At 54.4% G+C, this 22,569-nt stretch overlaps 3 protein-coding genes across 3 annotated transcripts; 2 read left to right on the top strand and 1 right to left on the bottom strand.

Moving 5' to 3' along the window:
* Positions 1–814: 814 nt before the first annotated feature.
* PG998_003281 (uncharacterized protein) lies at positions 815–8,080 on the top strand (the record flags this gene model as incomplete). The annotated part of the gene is made up of 7 exons (XM_066870099.1): positions 815–902; positions 1,208–1,520; positions 1,664–1,755; positions 1,805–2,324; positions 2,385–3,305; positions 4,418–5,751; positions 5,802–8,080. Coding segments are annotated over 7 exons (5,547 nt in total), but the record flags the coding sequence as incomplete, so codon positions are not given.
* Positions 8,081–11,657: 3,577 nt separating this feature from the next.
* Positions 11,658–13,236, bottom strand: PG998_003280 (uncharacterized protein; the record flags this gene model as incomplete). Its single annotated transcript, XM_066870098.1, has 6 exons — positions 11,658–11,972; positions 12,029–12,351; positions 12,421–12,687; positions 12,780–12,832; positions 12,894–13,098; positions 13,179–13,236. 6 exons carry the CDS (start codon positions 13,234–13,236, stop codon positions 11,658–11,660), a joined length of 1,221 nt encoding a protein of 406 aa, XP_066733848.1.
* A 7,981-nt stretch (positions 13,237–21,217) lies between these two features.
* Positions 21,218–22,489, top strand: PG998_003279 (DNA-binding protein creA; the record flags this gene model as incomplete). The annotated part of the gene is made up of 1 exon (XM_066870097.1): positions 21,218–22,489. One exon carries the CDS (start codon positions 21,218–21,220, stop codon positions 22,487–22,489), a length of 1,272 nt encoding a protein of 423 aa, XP_066733847.1.
* Positions 22,490–22,569: the final 80 nt, after the last annotated feature.

Raw genomic sequence — 22,569 nt, 5'->3', positions numbered from 1 at the left:
TGCAGAATGTACATTACCCCTCCTTCGTCCTCAATATTCTCCGCCCACGGCCCTACGGGAGCTAATCAGCAGTCGATGCGAGCCACTTAATTGCTGTCTTACAGGGGGGCCGCCTGCGATTAGCGCATATCGGCCAACAACTTTCCCCATTCTACGACTGCGCTTGAGCAATTGGACCTTGAGATCAGAGGCAACGAACGGTGAGGGCGGTCACGGAGACAAAAGGGTTGGCAGTCTTCCATTCCTAGGAACCTTCGAAAGACCGATTGTCAACAGCAGCAACTTCTTATGCCTTTTCCGTTTGCCGCTACTCTCGGCTGTCGTCTCGTCTCGTCTCGTCTCGTCTCGTCTCGTCTCGTCTCCCGCCTTTCCTGCCCAACAGTTCCCAGCTGCAACTGGGCGAGCTTCACTCCAATCAGAGCTGAACCGCATCGCATTGGTGGCAGATTTGCTGGCCACTCAGACCCTTCCAGCTGTCGACTCCGCTCACATTTCCATCGGCTTTTGCATCGTCCTGCACCTTGGTTTATCGGTACGCTGCGACCTTCCGGAGCGCTTCTCTGCGAATCCTTCCTTGTCGGGGCGGGCACATGCCATCCTCTAGCGAATGGCAAACGTGCAGCATGTAGCCATCAACCAGCGGCACCAGCGTCAGCACCATTCGCCGTCGGGATTGGACTTCTGGGCGGGACACCAGGAGCCTATTGACTATTCGCTGCCTTATCCACCACATCGATTCCACGACGATATACAGAGCTCCGACAGTTCCCAATCTGACGAAGCTGTCTCGAGCCCACGCAGAGCTCACCAGAAAATGCGTGCGCGCGAGTCCCTACCTTCGCGGGCCCACCACCGCGAGCCTGCTGCGTCTCGTCGAGATGGCAAGGAATCGCTCGCTTACAGTAAGCACCATCAACAACGCACTTCACGTTTGCGATCGAGTTCTGCGTCAACGTCGGGGTCGAGCTCAAGGTCGGAATCGAGCTCAGAGTCGGAAGCGGAGTCGAGAACGAGGTCAAGGTCTCTGTCACCATCGGGCTCGGAGAGTGGGAGCACAGCCAAGAGCGAGTCTGTAGACAGCGGCGTTGTTACGCCGAAATCGGCCCATGAAGAGCGGTCAGCGTCTGAGTCGGAACACTCATCCAGCAGCTCGTCTGAGAGCGAACATTCCTCGAGTGAGAGTGAAAGTGAAAGTGAAAGTATAGAGTTGCCGGCCCCGAGGATTCCGGAAAAAAGGGGAAAGGCCACCAGCTTGAGAAAGAAATCGTTCCAGCTGTACCAGAACCAAAAGCCTCAAGCAGCCGGCGACATGGAAATGGAAAGGAACACAGAGCCAAGGATCTCGTCATCCACGAAGACAAAAGTGATACTAAACCGCGATATGATGAACGAGCTCGCAGCGAAAGGACCACCCATAAGCGACGTCATAGAAACCACTCATCCTCGAAGGCTGGGTCTCGTCGCCATCATCGTCACCGAGAACGTGACGGAGATATAAGACCAGCTTCTTCGTCTAAGCGGTAAGTGACCTTATTGGCATCATTCCTCTGGGCGAGAACTGACGGACATACTTTCAAGTGCACTGAAGAAGATTTACGAATCGGGACCAGTCTACGCGCCTAGACCTTCAATGGCCAGGTCTCACACTACATACTCCTCTCAGAGTCATGCATCGTCTAGACGCTCATCCAATTTACTTGGGAGCATCTTCAGCTCCTCAAATGCCTCCCAGCGGACTGGCAAGCCCATCAAAATGTACGCCCTAAACTTCGTTGGCCCCATGAACAAAATAACTGACGCATAGCCAGTGTTGAATGCGTTGCATGCCTCGACGACGATCTCCCTTCCACGAAAACCGCCAAGTTGATGTGTGGCCACCGCATGTGCCATGCATGCCTCAAACGCAAATTCCGGCTTTCCACCAAAGATCCGCAACAAATGCCACCCAAATGTTGTACGGACGACCATATACTGCTCAAGCACGTGGATCGCCTATTCGATAATAGCTTCAAGAGGTTGTGGAACAGAAAATTCGCCGAATTCTCTACGCACAACCGAATATACTGCCCACGGCAAACTTGCGGGGAATGGATCAAGCCGCATCGTATCGAAAAATTGAAAGACGGCCGGAGGAAGGCCAAGTGTGGCAGCTGCAGGACTGAAGTGTGCTGCGTTTGTCAGGCTAAATGGCACAAATCTCAAGATTGTCCTAACGATGAAGCCACCCAAGCAATCCTTCAGCAAGCGAAAGAGAAGGGCTGGCAACGGTGCTTCAATTGCAAATTCATGGTCGAACTGGAACAAGGTTGCAACCACATGAAATGGTACGTCGCCGACAGCGCATCTTCTCTTGGATTTTAATCTCTTCTAACACGGACCTTTAGCCGCTGTAATGCAGAGTTTTGTATGATCTGCGGGGCGCCCTGGAAAACCTGCGAATGTCCCTGGTTCACTTACGATAGGGAAGAGACATATCGATCAAGCCATGACCGGGCGCATCGTCCTCGCCATGATCGATCTGCAGAAAGATCAAGAAGCTCGACCCATGATGTTCGATCAGGGCATGGATCGAGCGTTAGCCGACGGTCAAGGCCAAGGGATCACGAGGGGCGTCCCTCAAGGCGCCGGGCCTTGGCCCATAGGCCGACATACGAAGAGCCTGACGACGACTATAACGGTGGTTATGGCGACATCATTGGCATCGGCAATTCAGCAGGCCATCATATGAATGATGACTACCGGAGGGTTGCACACTCGAATATGGCACCTCCTATGCCCCCTCCAATGCATCCTGTGCCATTTGAGAGAATGAACACGGGTGACTACGTCTCTGGGGTTACTAGAGCACGTGGAATGTACGCCGATCCGATGGAACGCCGACTTGCTGATCGGTTTTCGGAATCACGCCCCGGCAGTGGCTCGAGTCATCGAGGGTTTGCTGGCCCGATGGCACCGCCGCCACCTCCCTCGAGGAACGTTGGCCCACCACCGCCGCCTTCGGTCACTCACACTGCTCCATTGATGCGTCGCCACACCATAGGGGACGAGATGCTCAACAATTCGCAGAGTCAGAGTATGCGGCTGTCGGAACGGATGAAACCGCGCTATGCTCGACAGCGCGATCACGAGTCAGAGGTGGCCGCGTACGGCCCCTCTGGGGGAATGAGGCGGCCGGACTCGCATCTGAAGCCAGACTCGGTTCTTGCCGGGCTTGGTGGACTGGGAAGAGGCGCGAGCCGGGTGGACGAGTGGAGAGTATACGTCCAGCCTTCGGCACCGCCAGGGCCCGATGCTATGAGTGTCGGGTGAATGTGGTTTCCTCCTGTACATGCATGACGAATCACGGCTTCCAATTTCCTTTTCGCTTTCTTTATTGTTATCGGGCATCTACACAGATTATTCGCATGGGACCTCAGGGTCGTTGTAAGATGAAAGTTGGACAGGCGCAATGACCTTTGAATGAGTTACGCATTGGGTGTGAGTTGGTTAGGAGCAGTGATTATCATTTTGCCGGGGCGTTGAGTTAGGGTAGGGATGTGGTTCGAACCAGTTAAATAAGCTGTCCATATGTCGTGAATGTTTCGCATATTGGAGACGAGTTTCACGATACTTATGAGATGACAGATAGAGATGACACCTTTTCTGAAACCCGTTCCCTGGACGAAATCAAATCAAATCAGTGTGCATGTAGGTGAAGGTGAAAATAATGTAAGTGATCTACACGGGTAAGCTTTTAGAGTTGTGCCAGGGCCGTTGGCAGTTGGATGGGGATTTGGGGCATGGGAATGTCAGATGTGCAGATTGGTGTGAAGTACAGAGTACAGCCAGTACCGGATGACGTAAATTGGGGGTTCCTTCGATTTTCCATCACGCTCTAAGCTTTGGCGATAACGAGTGGTCAGTGGCCCCCCGCTGTATTGAGATTAGATTTGGGGGATTCGGGGGCCCTGGAACTATCGTCGTGCATGCATTACCACAAGCTGCTTACAAGCACAAGCACAACCCCCCCCAAAAAAGGACCGCCTTCAACAGCTTGCTCTGGCTGCCTTCGATCCTCCAGAGTCTCGTGATCGTATCCGGACCTTTGCGGATAGGCACATCCAGACGGGAACATCGTCCTACTGCGCTTTACTCGACCTCACCTAAAGTAACAAGGACCGCCACCCTACATCACGTCAGACGTGACACGATCGTCGCCCAAGATCGGTCCTACTTATACATACTCCTATTTATTATCCACTTACTTCACTATCTACTACATAAAAGCCGTCACCGACTATCTCCTCAACATGGCCTGTTGACCACTAAGTCCGATCGATTCCGATTCCGACACCGACCCCTTTCACCTGCGCCCAGTCCATGGGAGATTTCTATCGGAAGGTCGCATCTGCATCGCGTGAGCGCTCCGTCTACCAAGACAGGCTGCCGACTGCCGCCAAGGACACAACCCTCCCCTCCGACCCCCACCGCCCTGCCAACAAGATGCTCCTGCTTCACCAGGTCGGCAGCGTCAAGATCGGCGAGATCGTCCGGTACACCGTCACCTACACACCGAGCCACGACCGCATCCTGCCGTCCCCGAGGTCCTGCACCTGCGCATCCGCAACACCTCCAACGTCGCCCTCCGCGCCGCCTTCGTCCACGGGCCCTACACGCTCAACGTCTCGGCCTGGCCCTCCCACTACGACCCCAACACCAAGTTCGAAAACCCGCGCCGCTATGGCGTGCCCGAGTTCGAGCCCATGCTCAAGGCCGGCGGCACCTGGAACATACAGCTGCTGGTCCCGGACAACATCAGGGAGAGCGCCGGCTTAGGCCCGTCTAGACAGCAGTTCGGCGACGAGAGGATAGACGGAGACGGAGCCGAGGAAGAAAAAGAACACAGCGCCACCTGGGTGGTCGAAGTCGCCAGTCAGGTCATTTTTTCCAACTCCGCCGCGGTAGGGTATGAGGTCATACTGGCCAGGGACGAAAAGAGCCTAAACCTGGGAAGCGCAACGGCGACGGGCAACCAATCGCAAGTGCCACAGCCAGGACGCGTGAGCGACTTCCAGCAAAGCATCGGTGCCAAGGACGGCCATCATCCAGCCCAGCCAAAGGGTGTTTTCTCTAGAGCCGTCACGCTCAAGGTCGACGACACGGCGAGCTTGTGGAACACGCCGCAATTACCAGAATGGGATGAGACTCACGGGAAGTCATCGTGGCCTGGAAAGGGTGCTGCGGTGACCAGCGTCGTCAAACCCCCGACGAATGCTGAAAGCGCATCTAAGGAACCCAGCCAAAAGCCCCAAGAGGAAGAGAGCAAGAAGCGCAAGAAGAAGGTCCATCTTGTTGTTCTTACGCACGGCTTGCATAGTAACTTGGGCGCGGACATGCTCTACATGAAAGAGAGCATCGACAGTACAGTGAGACAGGCTAAAGTCGATGGCAAGGCAAGGCGGGCCCGCCAGAAAGCAGAAAGGGAGGCCAAGCGTCAAAAAAGCCAATCCGAAGGACCGGAGTGCGAACAAGAGGCCAAGGAGGAGATGAAGCCCCAGAAAGAGAAGGAAGAAGAGGAGGAAGAATTCGAGGATGAAGAGGTTGTCGTACGGGGCTTCTCTGGAAATGCTACCCGAACTGAAAGGGGCATCAAGTTCCTGGGCAAAAGACTCGCCCGCTACGTTCTCTCCATGACTTATCCGGACCAGCCATTTCTCCCTTCTATGAAGTCTAAGGCCGGTAGCATGGTGACGGCCATGACCGGTGAAAATGGTAGCGATGAACATGCCGAGCCTTCCCACAAGAACAGCACGATACACCAGTCGAAACATCCGGTACCGCATCGAGCTTTCCAGATCTCCAGTATCAGCTTCATTGGCCACTCCTAGGCGGAATCGTCCAGACTTATGCGATCGCATACATACAGAAGCATTCACCTCAGTTCTTTGATCTGATTCGTCCCATCAACTTCATAACTCTTGCTTCGCCCATGTTAGGTCTTAGCAACGAGAACCCTCGATATGTCAAATTCGCATTGGATTTTGGACTGGTTGGCAAAACAGGCCAAGATCTTGGTCTAACCTGGAAAGCGCCGACTCTGCTGCGGAGCGGTTGGGGCGCTATTGTGAATAACCTCGGCGAGACTGCTCATAAGAAAATCATGGGCGAGGTCCAGCCAGAGTCGAAACCCCTTCTCCGGATATTACCTACCGGACCGGCGCATGCCGCACTAAAGAAATTTCGAAACCGGACGGTCTATTCTAACGTTGTCAACGATGGCATTGTTCCGCTCCGCACAAGCTGTCTGCTATTCCTGGACTGGCAAGGACTGGAGCGCGTGGAGAAGGCCCGCAGAGAAGCAGGGCTGGTCGAAAGAGTAGTAGGATTCGGTTGGGCAGAGCTCACAGGTGCCAACGTGACCTCCCCACGGACAATACCCTGGGCACCAAAAGACGAGGCAGCCCCCAAGTTGCCGCCTATTGATACCGTGTCGGAACCGCAGTCGGAGATTGTGTCACCTGACACAGAAAGGGAAGAGTACCGGGAGGTGCCGCAGCCCCCGAGCAATGCAATTGCCGAAGATGACAGACGGAGCTTTACCTTGACGAGGAGCATGTCTAGGGACCTCGAAAGCTATCAAAAGCAACCCGGTGTTGACGCCCAGAGCGACGGCCCCTTATCCGGGTTTCTGAACTTCTTCAAGTCATCGGAACCTCCTAAGTCCCCGCAGTTGCCGCAAGGGCAAGGTCAGGGCCAGAGGTCGCGCTCGCCCTCTCCCCCGTCGTCCAAGCATGATAAAATCTATAAGCGAAGCCAAACAATCAAGCTAGACGACGCGAGCTCGAAAAGATCTAGTCGATCACAGGTGACCACTGGCCAAGAGTTGAGTGAGGAAAGTGTCGGCGGCGGCTCGTCAGCGCCCCCAAGAACGTCGTTTTTCGAGGCTGCTGGTGATATTCTCAACCCGGCTTTACCAACTGTCGAGTTCCTCATCGACCCCTCGACACGGCCGAGGACGATTTTCCATGACCGGATTTATCACCCCTCTGACATCCCGCCGCCACCGTTAAAGAAGAAGTCGACTGGTCTTGGGATCCGTCGCAAAACCCCTTCTCATAGTACACAGAGTACAACTGCTCCGTCACTTACGAAAAATGCTACAGGGGACAGTACTGGGTCAAGTGTTTACCCAAGCGTACCGCACGGGGACACCGGCCTTTCGATACGAGACTATGACAACATGGCCAGCACTGACCCGGAACGTGATCCCGACAAGGTCGTTGACAGTTCCAACATGGCGGTCGAAGAGAAGATCGCTCGCGCTTACCATAAAGGGATGAGTTGGCGAAAGGTGCTTGTGAAGCTGGAGCCCGATGCCCATAATAACATACTGGTGCGACGCATGTTTGCGAACGCCAACGGCTGGCCGGTCGTCAAACATCTCGTAGATGCCCATTTCAGCGACAGCGCCGCCGCACGGATGGATGATGAAGACGAGGCGAACAATGAGCGGGCTAAGTCGCTCCACCAACCACCAGATCAAGAGGGCTCCGAAGTCCGACCGCAGGTTCCTCCGCCTCCTGGTGCTTCTTCGCAGACCAAGGATTTCCGACTGAGCCAAGCGCCTTTGCCCAAGACGAGGAAGGAATCCACCCAGCCCATTGGTGAGGGTCCGATTCAACACTCTCCCGAGACACTCTCGGCGGAGGCCAGCGAAGCGGAAGATGCTGTGCCTGATCTGCCATCGACATCCGACAGCACGCCCCCGAGCCGGAAGCCGAGCCACTCGGTCGCAGATCGACCCCCGCAGCTACCCCCGCTCAACGTCCACGTGTCGCCCAAGCGGCACCGTCGCGCCTCGTCCACCGGCTCCCTGACGCCGCCGCGTCCCACGTACGACCGCAGCGACTCGGTGACGTGGAGCGACCGCGACTGGCTCGACAGCCAGGACGAGAGCGACGGGGACAACGACTTCCTGGCCTACGGCCACCGGCGGTCCAAGTCGCAGGAGGACGGTAAGAAAGGCGGCGACAAGGACGTCGTCAAGAGGACCGGCAGCCCCGTTTGGAACTGGACCGAGAAGATCGTCGGCCGCGGGGCGAGTAAGCGGGGGCAGCCGGCGGCGGCGGCAAGAGCGGCCCCAATAGCCCTGCGGCGTCGGAGCCGCCGATGAGCCCCGTGGAGGGAGCTTCGACGGGGCGGCTCGGTTTGCTGAGATAGTGCCTCATCGGTGTCATACGAAAGATGAAGAGACAATGATTGTCGTTGTTTGTGATGCGACTTGAACGACTATTGACGACCTACTACGCCGTGTGGAGCCGAGTTGAGCCTGGAGGGACGCACATATCTTGTCCCTGACCATGGTTGCTGTTTGTTTGCATCGCCACTCCCGGAGCGAGGCGTTTCTGCATTATCCCCCCCTGCCCCTATTACTTACCTGGATACGAGCGCACGTGTATATATGTTTTAATCAATTACTTTTAATCCTACCAATGATTCTGATTCACGACGAATCAGGTATCCGGCCAGACACTTGCAGTGGGTGTGAGCATAGCAGTATGATTGACAGCTGTGGTATGTCCTATTTGTATGTCGGTCAGACTTCTTCGGAAGAGCCTTTGGCCCATCGTATTGCTTGTCGACGAATTGGCTCTCTGATGACCCTTACGTAGCTTGGGCCAACAGTGCCACGTAGCTAGCCTCCTCCGTTCTCTACCGGGGAACGTTGTCGGGCGGAGTATCGCGACCCCTCTGAGCCAGAACGGCCGGAGCAAACGGTGCGGGCGGTCTACAGAGAGCAGCAGCAGGTATGTACGATGGAGCAACAACCGGGTCATTTCCAATGGGAGCCTCGGCGGTAGGGCAGTCGAGTGACTGTGGGTGGGCAATTGGCTATTGACTATTGGAGTCTACAAGTGCCGACTATACAGATCTGCTTCAATCTTGTCTTTTCGTCTTTTCTAACCTACACCCATCGGATCCCCGAGCTTTGCCTCGACCCCGTCGCGTCCTCCCAGCAATCCAGTAGGCGGAGACCATGTAATCCCCCATCCGGGCCTCATCTGGGGATAACGTACGATGTCTGCGCCATGCATTCGTTGCTATCGTCTCCATGCTGTAGTACACCAGCCACACACACCCTACGTGAACCCCAAGCGGAGTCGGACCTACCTCGACCCTTATCTCCCGCTCTCTCTCTCTCTCTCTCTCTCTCTCTCTCACACACTCCGCCAGGGACCGAAGAAATCAGACCATCCTAGCACCATCAGAAATCGTACCTACATCGTGGTTTCCCCTACAGGGAAATCCAATCGCAGGCATTCCGAATGGCATATCTGTCTCTGAACTCGCAATTACCCCTCCTCTTCACTAGATATGGTTCGGAAAGACGGTCAACTCGAAACCCGAGCCCGAGGGCGTATGCACACAACCATCCACCCCATTGTGCATACATGTGTGTGCGCGCGTGTGTGTGTGTGTGTTTGTGTACATGAAATGTGTAGAACGCACGCGTAAGTCTCCCGAGATGGGCATAGATGTATGGATGTCGTTTACGGCGGCGGTTCATCCTTCAGCTCACCGGCCGGTGAAGGACACAGAGCACATGCTTCCGTTTCTTGCACATTTTGCCCATCCAAGACGGACCGCACAGCCGGATGACTAAGGTTCGGAGAGGATACAACCCCGAATGCGGCCAGGAATGCACATGTGCGGCGCAGTTGATTGAGGGTGCTCTCTCTCTCTCTCTCCGTATCTCATTCTGCCCTGCCTGCCTGATGTGTGAGTGCATCTGGCAGCTACTGTAAGTGTGCGTGAGCGCATGGGGTATGAGGGGGAGGTTGGAGAGGGATGGGTGTGTGTGCGTGCGTGCGTGTGGGAGTCTCGAACCGTACATCTTTACCCATCTCCGTTTCCCATCTGCAATCTGTAGATCCTCGGCTCACCATGCTATCGTGGATGTCACCTACACCCTCGCTTCCTTGCCGACTCACCAACATCAGCGATCCAAGTCTTGCTAGTCTGTCGGATGCAACGCGAACACACAGACGCACACACATACATAGATGCACACAGCAGCATTCATGGTCACTTCACAACAAGCACGCCGCTCGTCGGAGTCAGGCATTTGCATATTCGTCAAGCCAGATAGCCGGCAGGTCGTACGTTGGAACACACCACCCACGCGCCGAACGGCTGTTGTAAGGTTTGGCCCTAAGGAACGGGAGATCTTCAAGGGTGGCGCGCCCCCGTCGCGTCTGGTCTGGGGTAGGGAACGGAAAAACCACCCGGCCTTACATATGCTTATGTGCATACACATATATGTAGGCGAGCCGCCGCTCGTGCATGGCAGGCATATGGACCTCTCCCAATATCATTCTTCTCTCGAACGCGATTGGGCCGCTTGCTCCCAACCGAGAGAGAGGGAGAGAGGCAGAGAGGGAGAGACGACACCATGTCGCAAAGTACACTACCACTACTGCATACTACCGCCCCTGCTGCTGCTCCTGCTGCAACAGTACAGGTATACCAGAATAACGAAACAGGGAAGACTCGGGGCATGTCTATACTGTGCATCTCGTGTACCTGGGGACACCTCGGAGCATGCCAACCCGCATCGTTGGTTCGGCCGTGATTGCAGCCGTGGGTAGAGCCGCCCATTCTGAATCCTAATACACACCTGCAATAGTACATGACTCCATGGGCTCCTCCATGGGCTCCTCCACACCCACCCACAAGCGCACACGGAGGACGAGGCTACAGTCTCTCTGCTTGGACAGATCGCAGCGCAGATTTATCGAAGTGACGGAAATGCAATGTAACGCTCGGTGCTTCTATCTCGCTCTGCGACTCCACGCAACAATTTCCGGCCGAATTGGACCGGGGGAGTGCCCTTGGAGGAAATTCGGGGTACTTGGAAAGTACTGTCCGTACGCGGCTATTTACCATTGATCCATCGACAAGACGCACACCAGAGAATCGAGAGAACGAGAAATCCGGAAAGCCCGTTCATCCAGCATGATGAGTACCTGCATGTTAATGAAGGGTCGATGGAAAGACTGAATATTAATTGGCCCCTTCATGGAGGAACAAGCTGTCGCATTGCCGGCCCTCGTTCGGGCCTCGCCGCTGTTAATTTCGCATCGTACAGCACACATTCCTGAAGTGTACAAGTACTCATCTGTCTCCCAGAGGCGGGCTCATTATGATGGGGAAGGGAGGGCTGGGGTTCCCCAGGGTCCACGGGGGTGAGTCTAGCAGGTGCCGCAAGAATCTGCAACGACGCCAGCTCCGACCGACAATGACACTCACTGATTGCCTCAATAGCAGTGACTTGCTCAGTCGGGTTGTGCAAGTGTGTTCAACTTCCAATTGCAGCCTCTTCGTTACAGCAAGAAACCCTCGGCCTGATCAGTAAAGCCGGAATTGGCCGAAATGTGGAGTGGTTCGACATCGTGAGATGCGATCTGCCGACATTGCACCGATTCAAGGAAAAGGCTCTTCTCTTGTCTTGCCTTGTCGACAACCATGTGCTTTCATAATAAATGTCCCATAGTGCCAGCGCCATGCTGTAGGCAGGTTTCATATTGCATAATGATGAGCTGGCACTCCACATCCGGCATTGTACAACTTCAACGACGTATGCCAACACCACCAACCGCCGCTTCTGATAAGCCTCTTCACAAGGCCGCCTCTGCATTCTCCAACTTTCCGGCTTGATTGGGCTCGTCACTTGCATCCGATGCTGCATCGGAAGCTTCGTCTAGTCTATTTCCCTCCTCATCATGCTGGCCGACGAGGATGTCCTCGCTCCCCTGCCATTGTGGTGGCATCGCCGGAATGTCGTCCGTATCTTCGGGTTCCCAGCCATAGTCTTCTTCGTCGCTATTGGGTTCCTCGAAGTTTGTGTCTCCCAATTTCCGCTTCGGGCGAGCATGTGAAGACAAGTACACTTCTGGTTGGGCTGCGTCATATGGGATGGCAACAAAACCATTCTACCAAGTTGCGATGAGTTCACTGTCCCACTAAAAGGTTTCGAGGACTGGCCTACCGTTTGGATATCAAATGCAAAAATCTCGCCGAGGCCGCTCTGGTGAGCCTTTCCGTTTAACTTCTGTATGCCAGCAAAGTATACGCCTGATACAGCTTTGTCTTTGTATAACCAGTCGCGGAACAAGACCAACCGAGTCGTGATGCCCCGGTCCCAGACCATGGCGTTGATGGCTGGAGTGAGAGTAGCGCCTCGTTCTGTCTGCATCCTGGTTGCACATTGGGTCAGGAGAACGACCGCCACATCGCGAGTCGCTGCAAGCTTCTGCAGGCTAGATATTATGAATTGAAGCACCTGTAAGCGCTGGGCAGCGACGTTCGGCACTGCAGCATCGTCAGCTCAGTGGTTCCCCTCCCCTCCGTAAGAGGGTTACGCCAATGGTTGGTATTCACCTCCTTTGGGGCCGTTCCGGGCTTCCTGGTTCCTCGGATATGTCTGGTTTACAAGTGCGGAGAGCGAATCAATCACAACAAGCGAGGACTTCTGTGGAATGCAGGATGCGGTAGGCCTGCATAAAAGCGCGATGAAATGTGCAAGGCTTGAACAAGTGAAATGGACCATGTTCTGTACTTCCGTGGCTTCCTGTGTAGACGCTGGTGACTTTGGCTTGGAGTTTGTTACCTCAGCCAACCTGGGACCACTCAGCGCGCGGAACGCGTCTGCTTAGACTTCAGTATACGAATGGAGGAATTGGCGTGCATCCTAGATGGTGCAGACCTAGCAATGGGTAGCGACTTGGAGTTAGACTAACCTACCCAGACAACTCCCTGGCCCTGCATCAAGGCATCGCTGGCCAGCTGGAGCCTATTGCTGCCCGTTAGGATATCATTCTAGCAATCGAGATGCCGAGAAACGCAGTCCTTACCCGAACGTGGTTTTCCCTGATCCTGGTGGTCCCCAGATCTCGTTGACCTGGCCTTTCTGAAAGCCCCCAGGGAGGGTGCCATCAACATCAGCCGAGGCCTCTACAAGTGCCTGGTCCAAGGAGCTATGTCCGGTCGAGACATAACGCGACCGGTCGGCCCTCAGGTCCTCGAGGGCGTCCGCGGCCGATACTGTCGGAAGTCTGTCTGGAAGGGATCAGTCAGCATTTGCCTCACCCCACGGCGACGGTCTTACGCAGCAGTACTACAGGATTAATAAAACTCACGGGTTGAGGGCAGGTCAAAGCTCGAGATGTCTCGACCGTGGATATTGTGAGACTCCATGGTCCACAATTCGACAGAGAGAACTTTCGAGTGTCGTTTCGTCACTGCATGTGAGTGTGCCAGAATTGCCAGGCCCGGCTGTTGAATTGTACGTCTATGCTCGGATCTGGGTACGAGTACGGTCGGTCGACCACGCCAGCATAATCATATGACACCGGCCGCCTTTTCGGTGATTCTCCATGTGGAACCCCCGAGAGCAGGCAAACAGGCTCAATCGAAGGTGTCTAGAAGACGGGCCGAAGGTGGGGTTGGGAGCAATGACGGCCGGGGGACAAGTAACAGGGAGAAAATTCTGTCACAATAGGAGACACAACAAGGCCGTGATTCACGTCACCGTTGAAATTAGAGGAAACCGAGGTTTAATGCAGCCGAGGTGACGGGGAGCCGGGGAGATGGGGAGCTGGGGAGCTTTCTGTCCTAAGTCCGCGATCTGACCGCGCCGTCTATGTTGGATAGATCATGGAGAAGAAGCCTGGCATTGGGTGTTTGGTGGGATTGGAAGAACTGGAGGCTGGTAGCTCCAGTTTATCGTCACGGAGTGCTAGAGCACAAACTGCAACTGCAGGTGCGCCATTGCCCTGCGCGAACATAATCGCTCATTCCAAGCATACATATGTCCACTGTACATGACTTACATTCGGATTTATGTTTGCAATACAATAGAGTCATTGATTTGTCAGAAGAGTGCGTGTTTGGCTGTGTCTAGGCCGGCCTCGTTCTTTGCTTGTTTGTTTAACTAATCATAGCATCATACCCAGCGAGAGAATTTCCACCAAACAAGTTAAACGTGGTACACGGCGGTAGGCAGGTTTATTGAACCCCAAGCCAATCTGTGGGGTGAACGGAGAGGGTATTGATTGGCTTAAAACTCAGCCTCAGAAGCGGGAGTGTCGACTATCCTGCTAGGGGGATTTTGCCCGCCGTCTCCGACTTTTCTCACATTGCCGCCATCGTCATGGGCCATTTCATTATTGCACTGTAGTCTGTATTTGTAGCTTGCAAACCGAACCCACGTGGGCCACAATCTGTTTTCCCGCAGGGCAATCCAATCCAATCCACGGGGTGGAATGACTCCTTCCTGGTTAGAGGGCAATCGGCTCAAACAGTCGTTGTTGTCATCGTTGGCAAGACGTGAGGACGATAACGAGAATGTATGCCTGGGCAGCTGCCGGATTTGGTTGGCAACGACTCGCTCGCATCTCTTTCGGTGAGACGGAGAAAACCGTACGAGTCGGTCGACAATTCCAGGGAAAAGAGGCCGAGAGCAAAAAAAAGAACAAAAACGAAAGAGAAAAAAAACTCATCAGCATTACCCATTATCCTCAGTAAGCTCCCAAACCCCTTGTACTCGGCCCATTAGTCTCGGTGATAAGCTGGGGACTTTCTTTGCGGCCATGCCTGGCTATGCCACTTGTCGCCCCGCATCGTACCTGGATTCGATCTAGATTCTAGATCCCTTCTGGCCTTTTCTGAACTGTACACCCCACACTTGCAGAGGCGATGGCCATTGAGCCTGCGTGAGGCAATAAGGGTCTAATTGCGCCGATGAACAACCGCCTCGTCTGTTTCCTCCTGTCCTAAGCCTCCGACCATCTTGCCGAGCCTACCCCACCATTAGGGGATAGCCGCATCATTGGAAGCAAGTCTGGAGAAGAACGAGAGAAGCGGAAAAGAAAAAGAGACAGAAAAAAATAAGAAACGAGAGTCAATGCAAGCATGCATACAGCCGCATACTGATCATTTGCGAGGCACAGTATCTCCTACCAAAACAGGACACAGGCTTCTTCAGGACTTTCCTGTTTGGGGAACCTACACGGCGTGGAGATTGCGGCTCAATAGCCCGAATGCCGAAGGTGACAACGTGGTGAAGCGTGAAGCGTGAAGCGTACGATTGATTTGCCGCTGGCCCGTTTTAGTTGTTGCGTACCCCAAGTTCCCGGTTGGAACCTCAGCGAGAGAACGTGGAGTGGCTTTCGCAGTCTCTGATTGGTCTTTGGCTGCCTATGCCACGACTCATCCCTGGCTGCGTCAGTATTGTGTGTCGGCTCTGCACACACACATTTGGTAAATCATCCCATGGTTCTTAATCTGTTCATGCCCTGAGAGGTTCGCTTGGCAGAAAGCTGTTACTGCAGGTACATGCCTCGATGCGCGTGTCGGGGGCTTGTTTCAATTCTAGCTCTTCCTTTGCCCAAGGGGCCAGGATGATACCATCCTAATCGGCCTAGGAGTTAGCCCAGGTTCAACACTTTTCCCTCGGCCAGAAGGCACGAATTTCCTGTACACGCGAGACGCCGCCTGGATGCACGTTTCCTGTACACGTACCCAATCTAACTTACGTCCTTGGCGCTTCCTGCATTCGATTGGCTGTTTGGATTCTGTCAAGGAGCCCGTCAGCCTTACGATAATTGACACACCCCTCAGTGATGGTGATCGTCGAGTTCTAGTGCACATCCATACAACTATTGGAAAATAAATTGCATGGACAAATGCATAGCAAGTGTCACGGGGTGTGTGTCGCCTCGCAAGTAGGCAGTAGGCCTTTTCATCGACCTTGAGGGCCAAGAGGATCGCTTCGAGCTTGCGCCATGGGAAAACACCCAAGCAAATTTCCAAGCTGCACCGTCGTCATCTCCACCGGCCCTCGCGACTCCGAGCGAGAAGCGCACCTTAGGGAGATGGATAGCCTGTCAAAACCCCACGATGCTAGGAGGCACCTCGGGAGAATACGGCACGCCCGTGATGGAAAACTGGAGAAGACATCCCTCTGTCGACCCACTTTGGCAGAGAATTGCTGTGTCTCCTCGTTCCGGTAACGCCCTTGCGCCCAACACATAGCAGGATGGATCGTGTATCAATGCGAAACGAGTCAATACCTGACTGAGGCAGAAGATAGAGCTAGCCCATGCCTCGCAGGAATCCGTGTGCGGAATCGGGCGTGTTACTGAACTCTGGGCGCTAGGCTCTCTTGTATCTTGGGGCGACTTCTGCATCGTATGTATGCAGCTTGCAGCCAGCTAGCTGTGTCGGCTATTCCAACTGCGCCTGATCGTTATGGCATGATCCTGACCGCTCGGGTGAAGAAGATGGCTCATTGCGGCTGCTGCGGATAATGCTCCGTACAAAAAATGGCAATCCACGATAGCGGTGGTTCGGCAATAATCTGGAGTCGCGCAGAGGAGAGAAAATAGATAACGACATCTCCACATTCGGTCTTCCCCAGGTTGTTGCTGGCTAAGACGCACCAAGGGTCCAGGATTGTCTTGGCTATCTCTATCTCTATCTGCACACTGAAGCATGTAGGTAGGCTTGTCGGAGTAGATGCCGTATGATAACAGGCGATTGCGGAAGCGCATTCCGCCTATCAACCACTCGTCTCGTTTCGTTGCATGACCCCCTAGGTAGATCGTGCACAGTTATTTCTACTTCTGGTAGCTACACTTCGACGCCGTGTTTGCACTCCTAGTCAGCCAAGGTTTCATTGAAGCCAGCCGTCGTGATTTCACGGTACGAATATAGCAAGAAATTAGGGAATAAAAACGATAACCAACAAAACTCAACGCCCCCTTTCCCCGAAAAGAGGAGGGGAACATGTTGTTCATGCTGGCCGCCTACTAGTAGTACTCCGTACTTCCCGTACGATATGAATCGGACGAGCCCGCGGCATGGATCCCTACTCGCTGGAGCCGCTTGTGAGACAAGACAAATGCAATAGTCGAACACAAATATGCCATGTAGATCACCAAAAATGGATCGAATCTACTCGGGAAATTATCTGTAGCTCCCCGAGAGAAGAGCGCGTAGGGAATGGTGACACAGGCTCTGGCCGAAAGGAACAAAGGCTATGTTTGATGTTCTGTCGTAACAAGCAGAGAGCGCATGGAGGGAGAGACAAGCTCGAGGACGAGTCGAACGACTCTGTCGTTTCAGGGTACACGTATGTGACCTGTCCCATCGTGCCCCATTCCCTCGTACGCGCACATTTCATTACCATGCCAGACGCATATGTAGCACTTTATTGCAAAGTGTGGAGTGCGGAGTGTGGGGTAACTTTGGTGGCAGATCACGCAATTCCCATCAAGAGACATCGACAAGGCGCCGGCAATGGTGGTTGGAGTTTTTGAACCGCTGATTCCTCCGTTTCTATGACTCATGGAACAGTTTGTGTTCATACCAGAATATCGATGCCCCGTCGCATACAGTAGTAGGGTTGGTGGGCGATACCCCGTACAGGTGTTCCATCTCAACAAATGACTTACATGCATCTCGAATATGCCATCACGAGAGGCTCCCGAATATCGGCCAAGAGTGGTTGATAGGACACGCGGCTGGGTGCACATGGTCTCCGCGACGGCCACGCTTCTGTCGTCAGGCCGAAGCCATGTGATAGCAAATGATTGACTAAAAACGTGCCGTCTTCAAGGATCGACAGTACCAAGGCCAGGACAAAATGAGGTTGCTCGTGAGCGAACCCTCTATTCCCCCACGCTGCTTTGGCGCAGGTGGCTTGCCACTAGTTAGTTAGCATAATATGGGGGTGGTCGTCGCCCAAGCACTTGCCCACATGTTTATCAATATTTACTCTCTGAGAAAATGCGCAATCAAACCGGCACCTCCAATATCGCGGAGGAATACCGCCGCCACTATAGTGAGTTCCCCGGACTGACTGACTCACTGACTGACTTCATGAGCTGGTTGAAACGGGGGATTAATGGGGCCATGATGTTTTTGGCCCGTCCAAGAACGGACAAGCAAGGCCAAGAGCCATCATCCCCTGGAAGAAGGTGGACAATACTAAAAATTACATAACCAACCAACACGATACGAATGAACAACTTTTGGGGGGCAATGGCGTCAGACCGTGGTGTTGTGCTGTTGGTTCACAATTCATAAAGAGCTATGCTATAGTACAAGTTTGCTCAACTAACTTGGCTCACCTGAAGAAGAATCAGAGCCACACCGTACATAACCCATCTCTCCACGATATCCAACATGCGGGTCGTTCTCTTATGTATTGTACGTAAACGGCTCTCGGAGCTGGGCCAAACATTACAACGACGAACTATGAAGCCGAAGACAGGCTAACAAAGTTAGATAAGTTCTGTGGGGGATAGCATTGTCGTTGGTGATAGGCCCGCCTTTGGAACGGCAATGCAAAGTAACTTTACCCCAGGTTCAACGATACCAAAAAAGGGCGACAATCGGTGATGCGAGCCAACAGACAAACAGCATGACCATGGCTTGATGGCTGAGAGGCTCTAGATGCCCTCCTCCTCTCCTCCCCCCCTATTCCCCCGCGCTTATCTCGTCAATCTAGCTGGTTGGTGCCCCATCCTGGGGCTTCATTCCTTGTCTATCTCACGCCCCCGAACTGTGTTAGACCGTATCGAACTAGCCGTGTAGTTCAAAGCGGAAAAAGAGGGAGAGTGCACACAACACTCACTCACTCACTCACTCACTCACACACTTCTGAGGGAAACGTGATGAAAAGGCTCAGCCCGTCAGCGTACCCCCCGTCTTCCACCTAGCGCGCTCCACATCAACCGCCGGCCTTGGCCTGATTTGCACGGCTTTGGGACAAGCCCAGCAACTCTCTTATCTACTATGCCCACGCCCACTTCTTCGTCTTCTTTTCAGGTCGTCATCTAGCAAGAGTCCCACCTTGGCAGCATCGTGGGAACTGGGCGCAAAGGTGTCATCGAGGCCAGCCAAGTTCAACCAGGTATACTTTCCAACACCGGTTGTCAACTAGCAGCGCCAAGACCGGCAGAGATCACCCATCCAGGGAGAAGATATTGCCGGAAGATGATGATGACAAAGCCCGTTCGCACCAGGCGCTGCAAGTGTGCTATGCTACGGTATATCGATAGGTAGTTAGTTGACGGCGTGTTAGTGGCCCATCAAAGAGAGCGGCTTGATGCTTTTGGCCGACGAGTACGAGTAGCTTGGCCGACAGTTGGGAGCCAAACCAAGCCAGCGAGTAAACTCAGCAGCTAGCTAGGCGAGATAACGGCCAAATAGAGTCGAGACAACCCAAACCCAGGCTTGCACTTGATCCTGTTTGGAGGGCCAGCCCGTCCACGATCGGGGGGCTGCTTAAATGGGCGCAACAAGCCCTGGCTGCTGGGAGCGAGCCCTTGCCCCGGATTTCACGCTTTTTCGATGACGAGCTTGTGAGCGCAGGGGTGCGAGGGCCTGAGATAAGACATAACACACATATGTGTTCATTCTCGTACGGCGTCTCAAAGACAACCTCACTGGAAGAATGATGTAGGATTGACTGGTCCGTCACAAGCAGAGATTGAAGACAAGGCGGATGCTTGTTGCCAGATGTTTCCTTTCTCGGACTATGTATGTACGTCGCCCTGCCCAGCACGCGCACACATGGTCCGACACCACACACCCAGCCAGGCCCGGCCTTGTACACGCGCGCTTCCCGCTGCAGCAATAATTATCTAAGGCAAGGCATCTCGGAGGCAAAGCAATCGGCAAGCCCAGCTCTTTTCTCCCCCAGGCAGTTCTGCATCGACGGCCAAGTGGCTGATGATGATTGCTTACAATACTCACGGTTAAGTAAGCTGGGGGGACATGGGTGTTCCCCGTATCCGGCGACCAACTGTGATGCTCGGTTCGGAGGGGGCTAAACGATCCTTCTGGGGGCTTTTATTCCATTCATAATGCCGACGGCCATATTTCCAGAGTAGATGATACCGATTCGGACTTTACATGCACGCGAAAGGGATACGTATGACGGGTTCTCATCAGCGCTGGCAACTTGAAATGAGGCATGCCGAGATGGCCGTGGAAGCCCCGTTCCAGCTGCTGGCAGTGCCTACCTCCGAACGGACGTGCCACGCTCACGGCTCCGTACATAATCTTAAAAGCACCAGGAGAGAAAGGCGATGCTGAGCAGATGTAGCATTCTAATCGCTCGGAAATAGATATGGTTGTATGGGGTCCAATGGCGGTGGCTATCCCACAGCCTGTGGTAGCTGAGCTGTGAGCCGACACGACATCGGGGTTCTTGTGGCATTCTCGCGAATGATGCCGCCGGAGCGCAGGCACATGCTTGCTTTGGCTGCTTGCTGGCAGGAAGGGACTGCAGAGTTATGAGTTATGCGGCCCCCCCCCAAGTCCAGTGCGGTGGGCTCCCCGGCCTTTTTTCTTTGGGGGCCCACCCACGCACCCGCTCAGTCCCACGCCCTGTGTACATACCATGCCTGGCCTGATCCTGGTCCAAAGCAAGGGCACCATCCGGAGCGAAGGGGGGTGGATGGTGGAAGGTGAAGGAGGGGAGGGGGTCTGCTAGGTATCATCTTTGGGGGGCCTAGGGGGGTCACCCACATCTTGGCTCTGGGTCTGGCGTGCTTTGGGGTAGGTACCTCCGTACTTGGGCCGGGGGAGGCTGTTCACTGTAATCAATCTTGGGTACATGCTGTACTTACCCTTTCCCACTGTACGATGGGGACTAGCACCTATTTTTTTCTCTTCCCCTTCTGCCAAATCAAATCAAATGGGGACCTCTCTTCTCACCCACTGGCTTTGCCGGCCCGCCCGTGTCATTTAAATCCCCCTCCCCCCAAAGATTCTCCTTCGCATCTAGTTGTACCCCAAGTAATACCTAACTGAACCTTGGACCTACCTACAGCCAAAAAGACCCAACCAACCCGTTGAGTGACTGGCCTGCCTTGGAACAACAAGCTTGCCACAACAACAAACTGCACTACCCTCACCACTGCCACTATCTACCACACATAACCCACGATATCACGACAACGCCCCGTCCTCTACCCCAGAGCCACGACCGGAGACAAACCTGGTCGTCTTTGGATTTGGAACCGAGGCTATAAAGTACAAGGAAACGGTTTACAGAAAGAGTTCGAGGGCTGCTTGGTTCCTCCGCAACCCCCGTCGCTGCCGACCCCTTGCTTGAGAGCGCATCCCGCAGAACTTCTTTATTGCCCAGTTGGCTGGCGATCACATGCAACGCTCACAGTCAGCGGTGGATTTTTCCAACCTGCTGAATCCCGAGTCTGCATCGTCGGCACACAACGACCAAAAGCTGGACCAGGACGGAGACGTAGACATGGCTACCGTCAGTGTCATAAGGCCCAATGGGCCTCTGCCCGGTGCGGCAGGCGCTCAACCCGCCGATAGCAACCACAGCGAACTGCCTCGACCTTACAAGTGCCCCTTGTGCGACAAGGCATTCCACCGGTTAGAACACCAGACAAGGCACATCCGGACACACACGGGCGAGAAGCCTCACGCTTGCCAGTTCCCTGGCTGCAGCAAGAAGTTCTCGCGCTCGGACGAGCTTACTCGTCACTCCAGGATACACAACAACCCTAACTCGCGCAGAGGCAACAAGAGCTCTCAGCCGACTCACCACATGATGGGGAACGGCCTTTCAGAGCATATGATGCCTCCCCCAGCAGGATCGAGGTCGATCAAGTCAGCACCCAACTCGACTTTGGCCTCGCCGAATGTGTCTCCTCCCCACTCATACTCGACATACGCACTTCCTCACTCCGGCATTCACCTCTACAGCCGGGGCGTTGGAGCTGGCAGCGCAATGACCGGTCACAACGCGGACATGCTCAGCAATGCTGCCAGCCAAGTTGAGCGAGAATATACCTCCGTACCACACCACCATGCCGTGAGGCACCATCCCTATTACTCCCATAGCCAGCATTCGTCGCGCGGCCATCTCCCGTCTTTGTCTGCATACCACATGTCGAGGTCGCATTCAAACGATGAGCACCACGACGATCACTACTCGTCTGCTCGGCATGCGAAGAGATCGAGGCCTAACTCGCCACAATCTACTGCGCCCTCGTCTCCCACCTTCTCCCATGACTCGCTGTCGCCTACGCCTGACCACACCCCCTTGGCTACTCCTGCTCACTCTCCTCGCCTCCGGCCATACGCCAACATTGAGCTTCCTGGCCTGCGCAATCTGACTCTGGGCCACACCCCCGCGCTCGCCCCCATGGAGCCCCAGAACTTTGATGTCAACAACAACAGCACCTACCAGCAAGCCCAACCGCAAGGCACCCCGACGACTACTCGCAGCCATGGCCTCTCATTGACGGACATTATCAGCAGGCCCGACGGAAGTAGGAAACTGCCAGTTCCGCAGGTGCCCAAGGTGGCTGTCCATGACTTGCTTGCGCCCAACGACGGGTTCAACAGCAGTGGTCGCAGCTCGGCCAGTGCTAGCGTCGCCGGAGACCTCTCCGACCGCATGTAGGAGATGCCGGGAATGACGGGCTCGGGATTCCGATTAACGACTTGAATGATTAGGCATGGTATTGTAGACGGGGCTTTTTT

The sequence above is a fragment of the Apiospora kogelbergensis genome (genome assembly GCF_038363985.1).
Source record: "Apiospora kogelbergensis strain CBS 113332 chromosome Unknown utg000002l_segment0_segment0, whole genome shotgun sequence".
NCBI lineage: Eukaryota > Fungi > Ascomycota > Sordariomycetes > Amphisphaeriales > Apiosporaceae > Apiospora > Apiospora kogelbergensis.
This window is presented reverse-complemented; position numbering and strand designations above follow the sequence as displayed.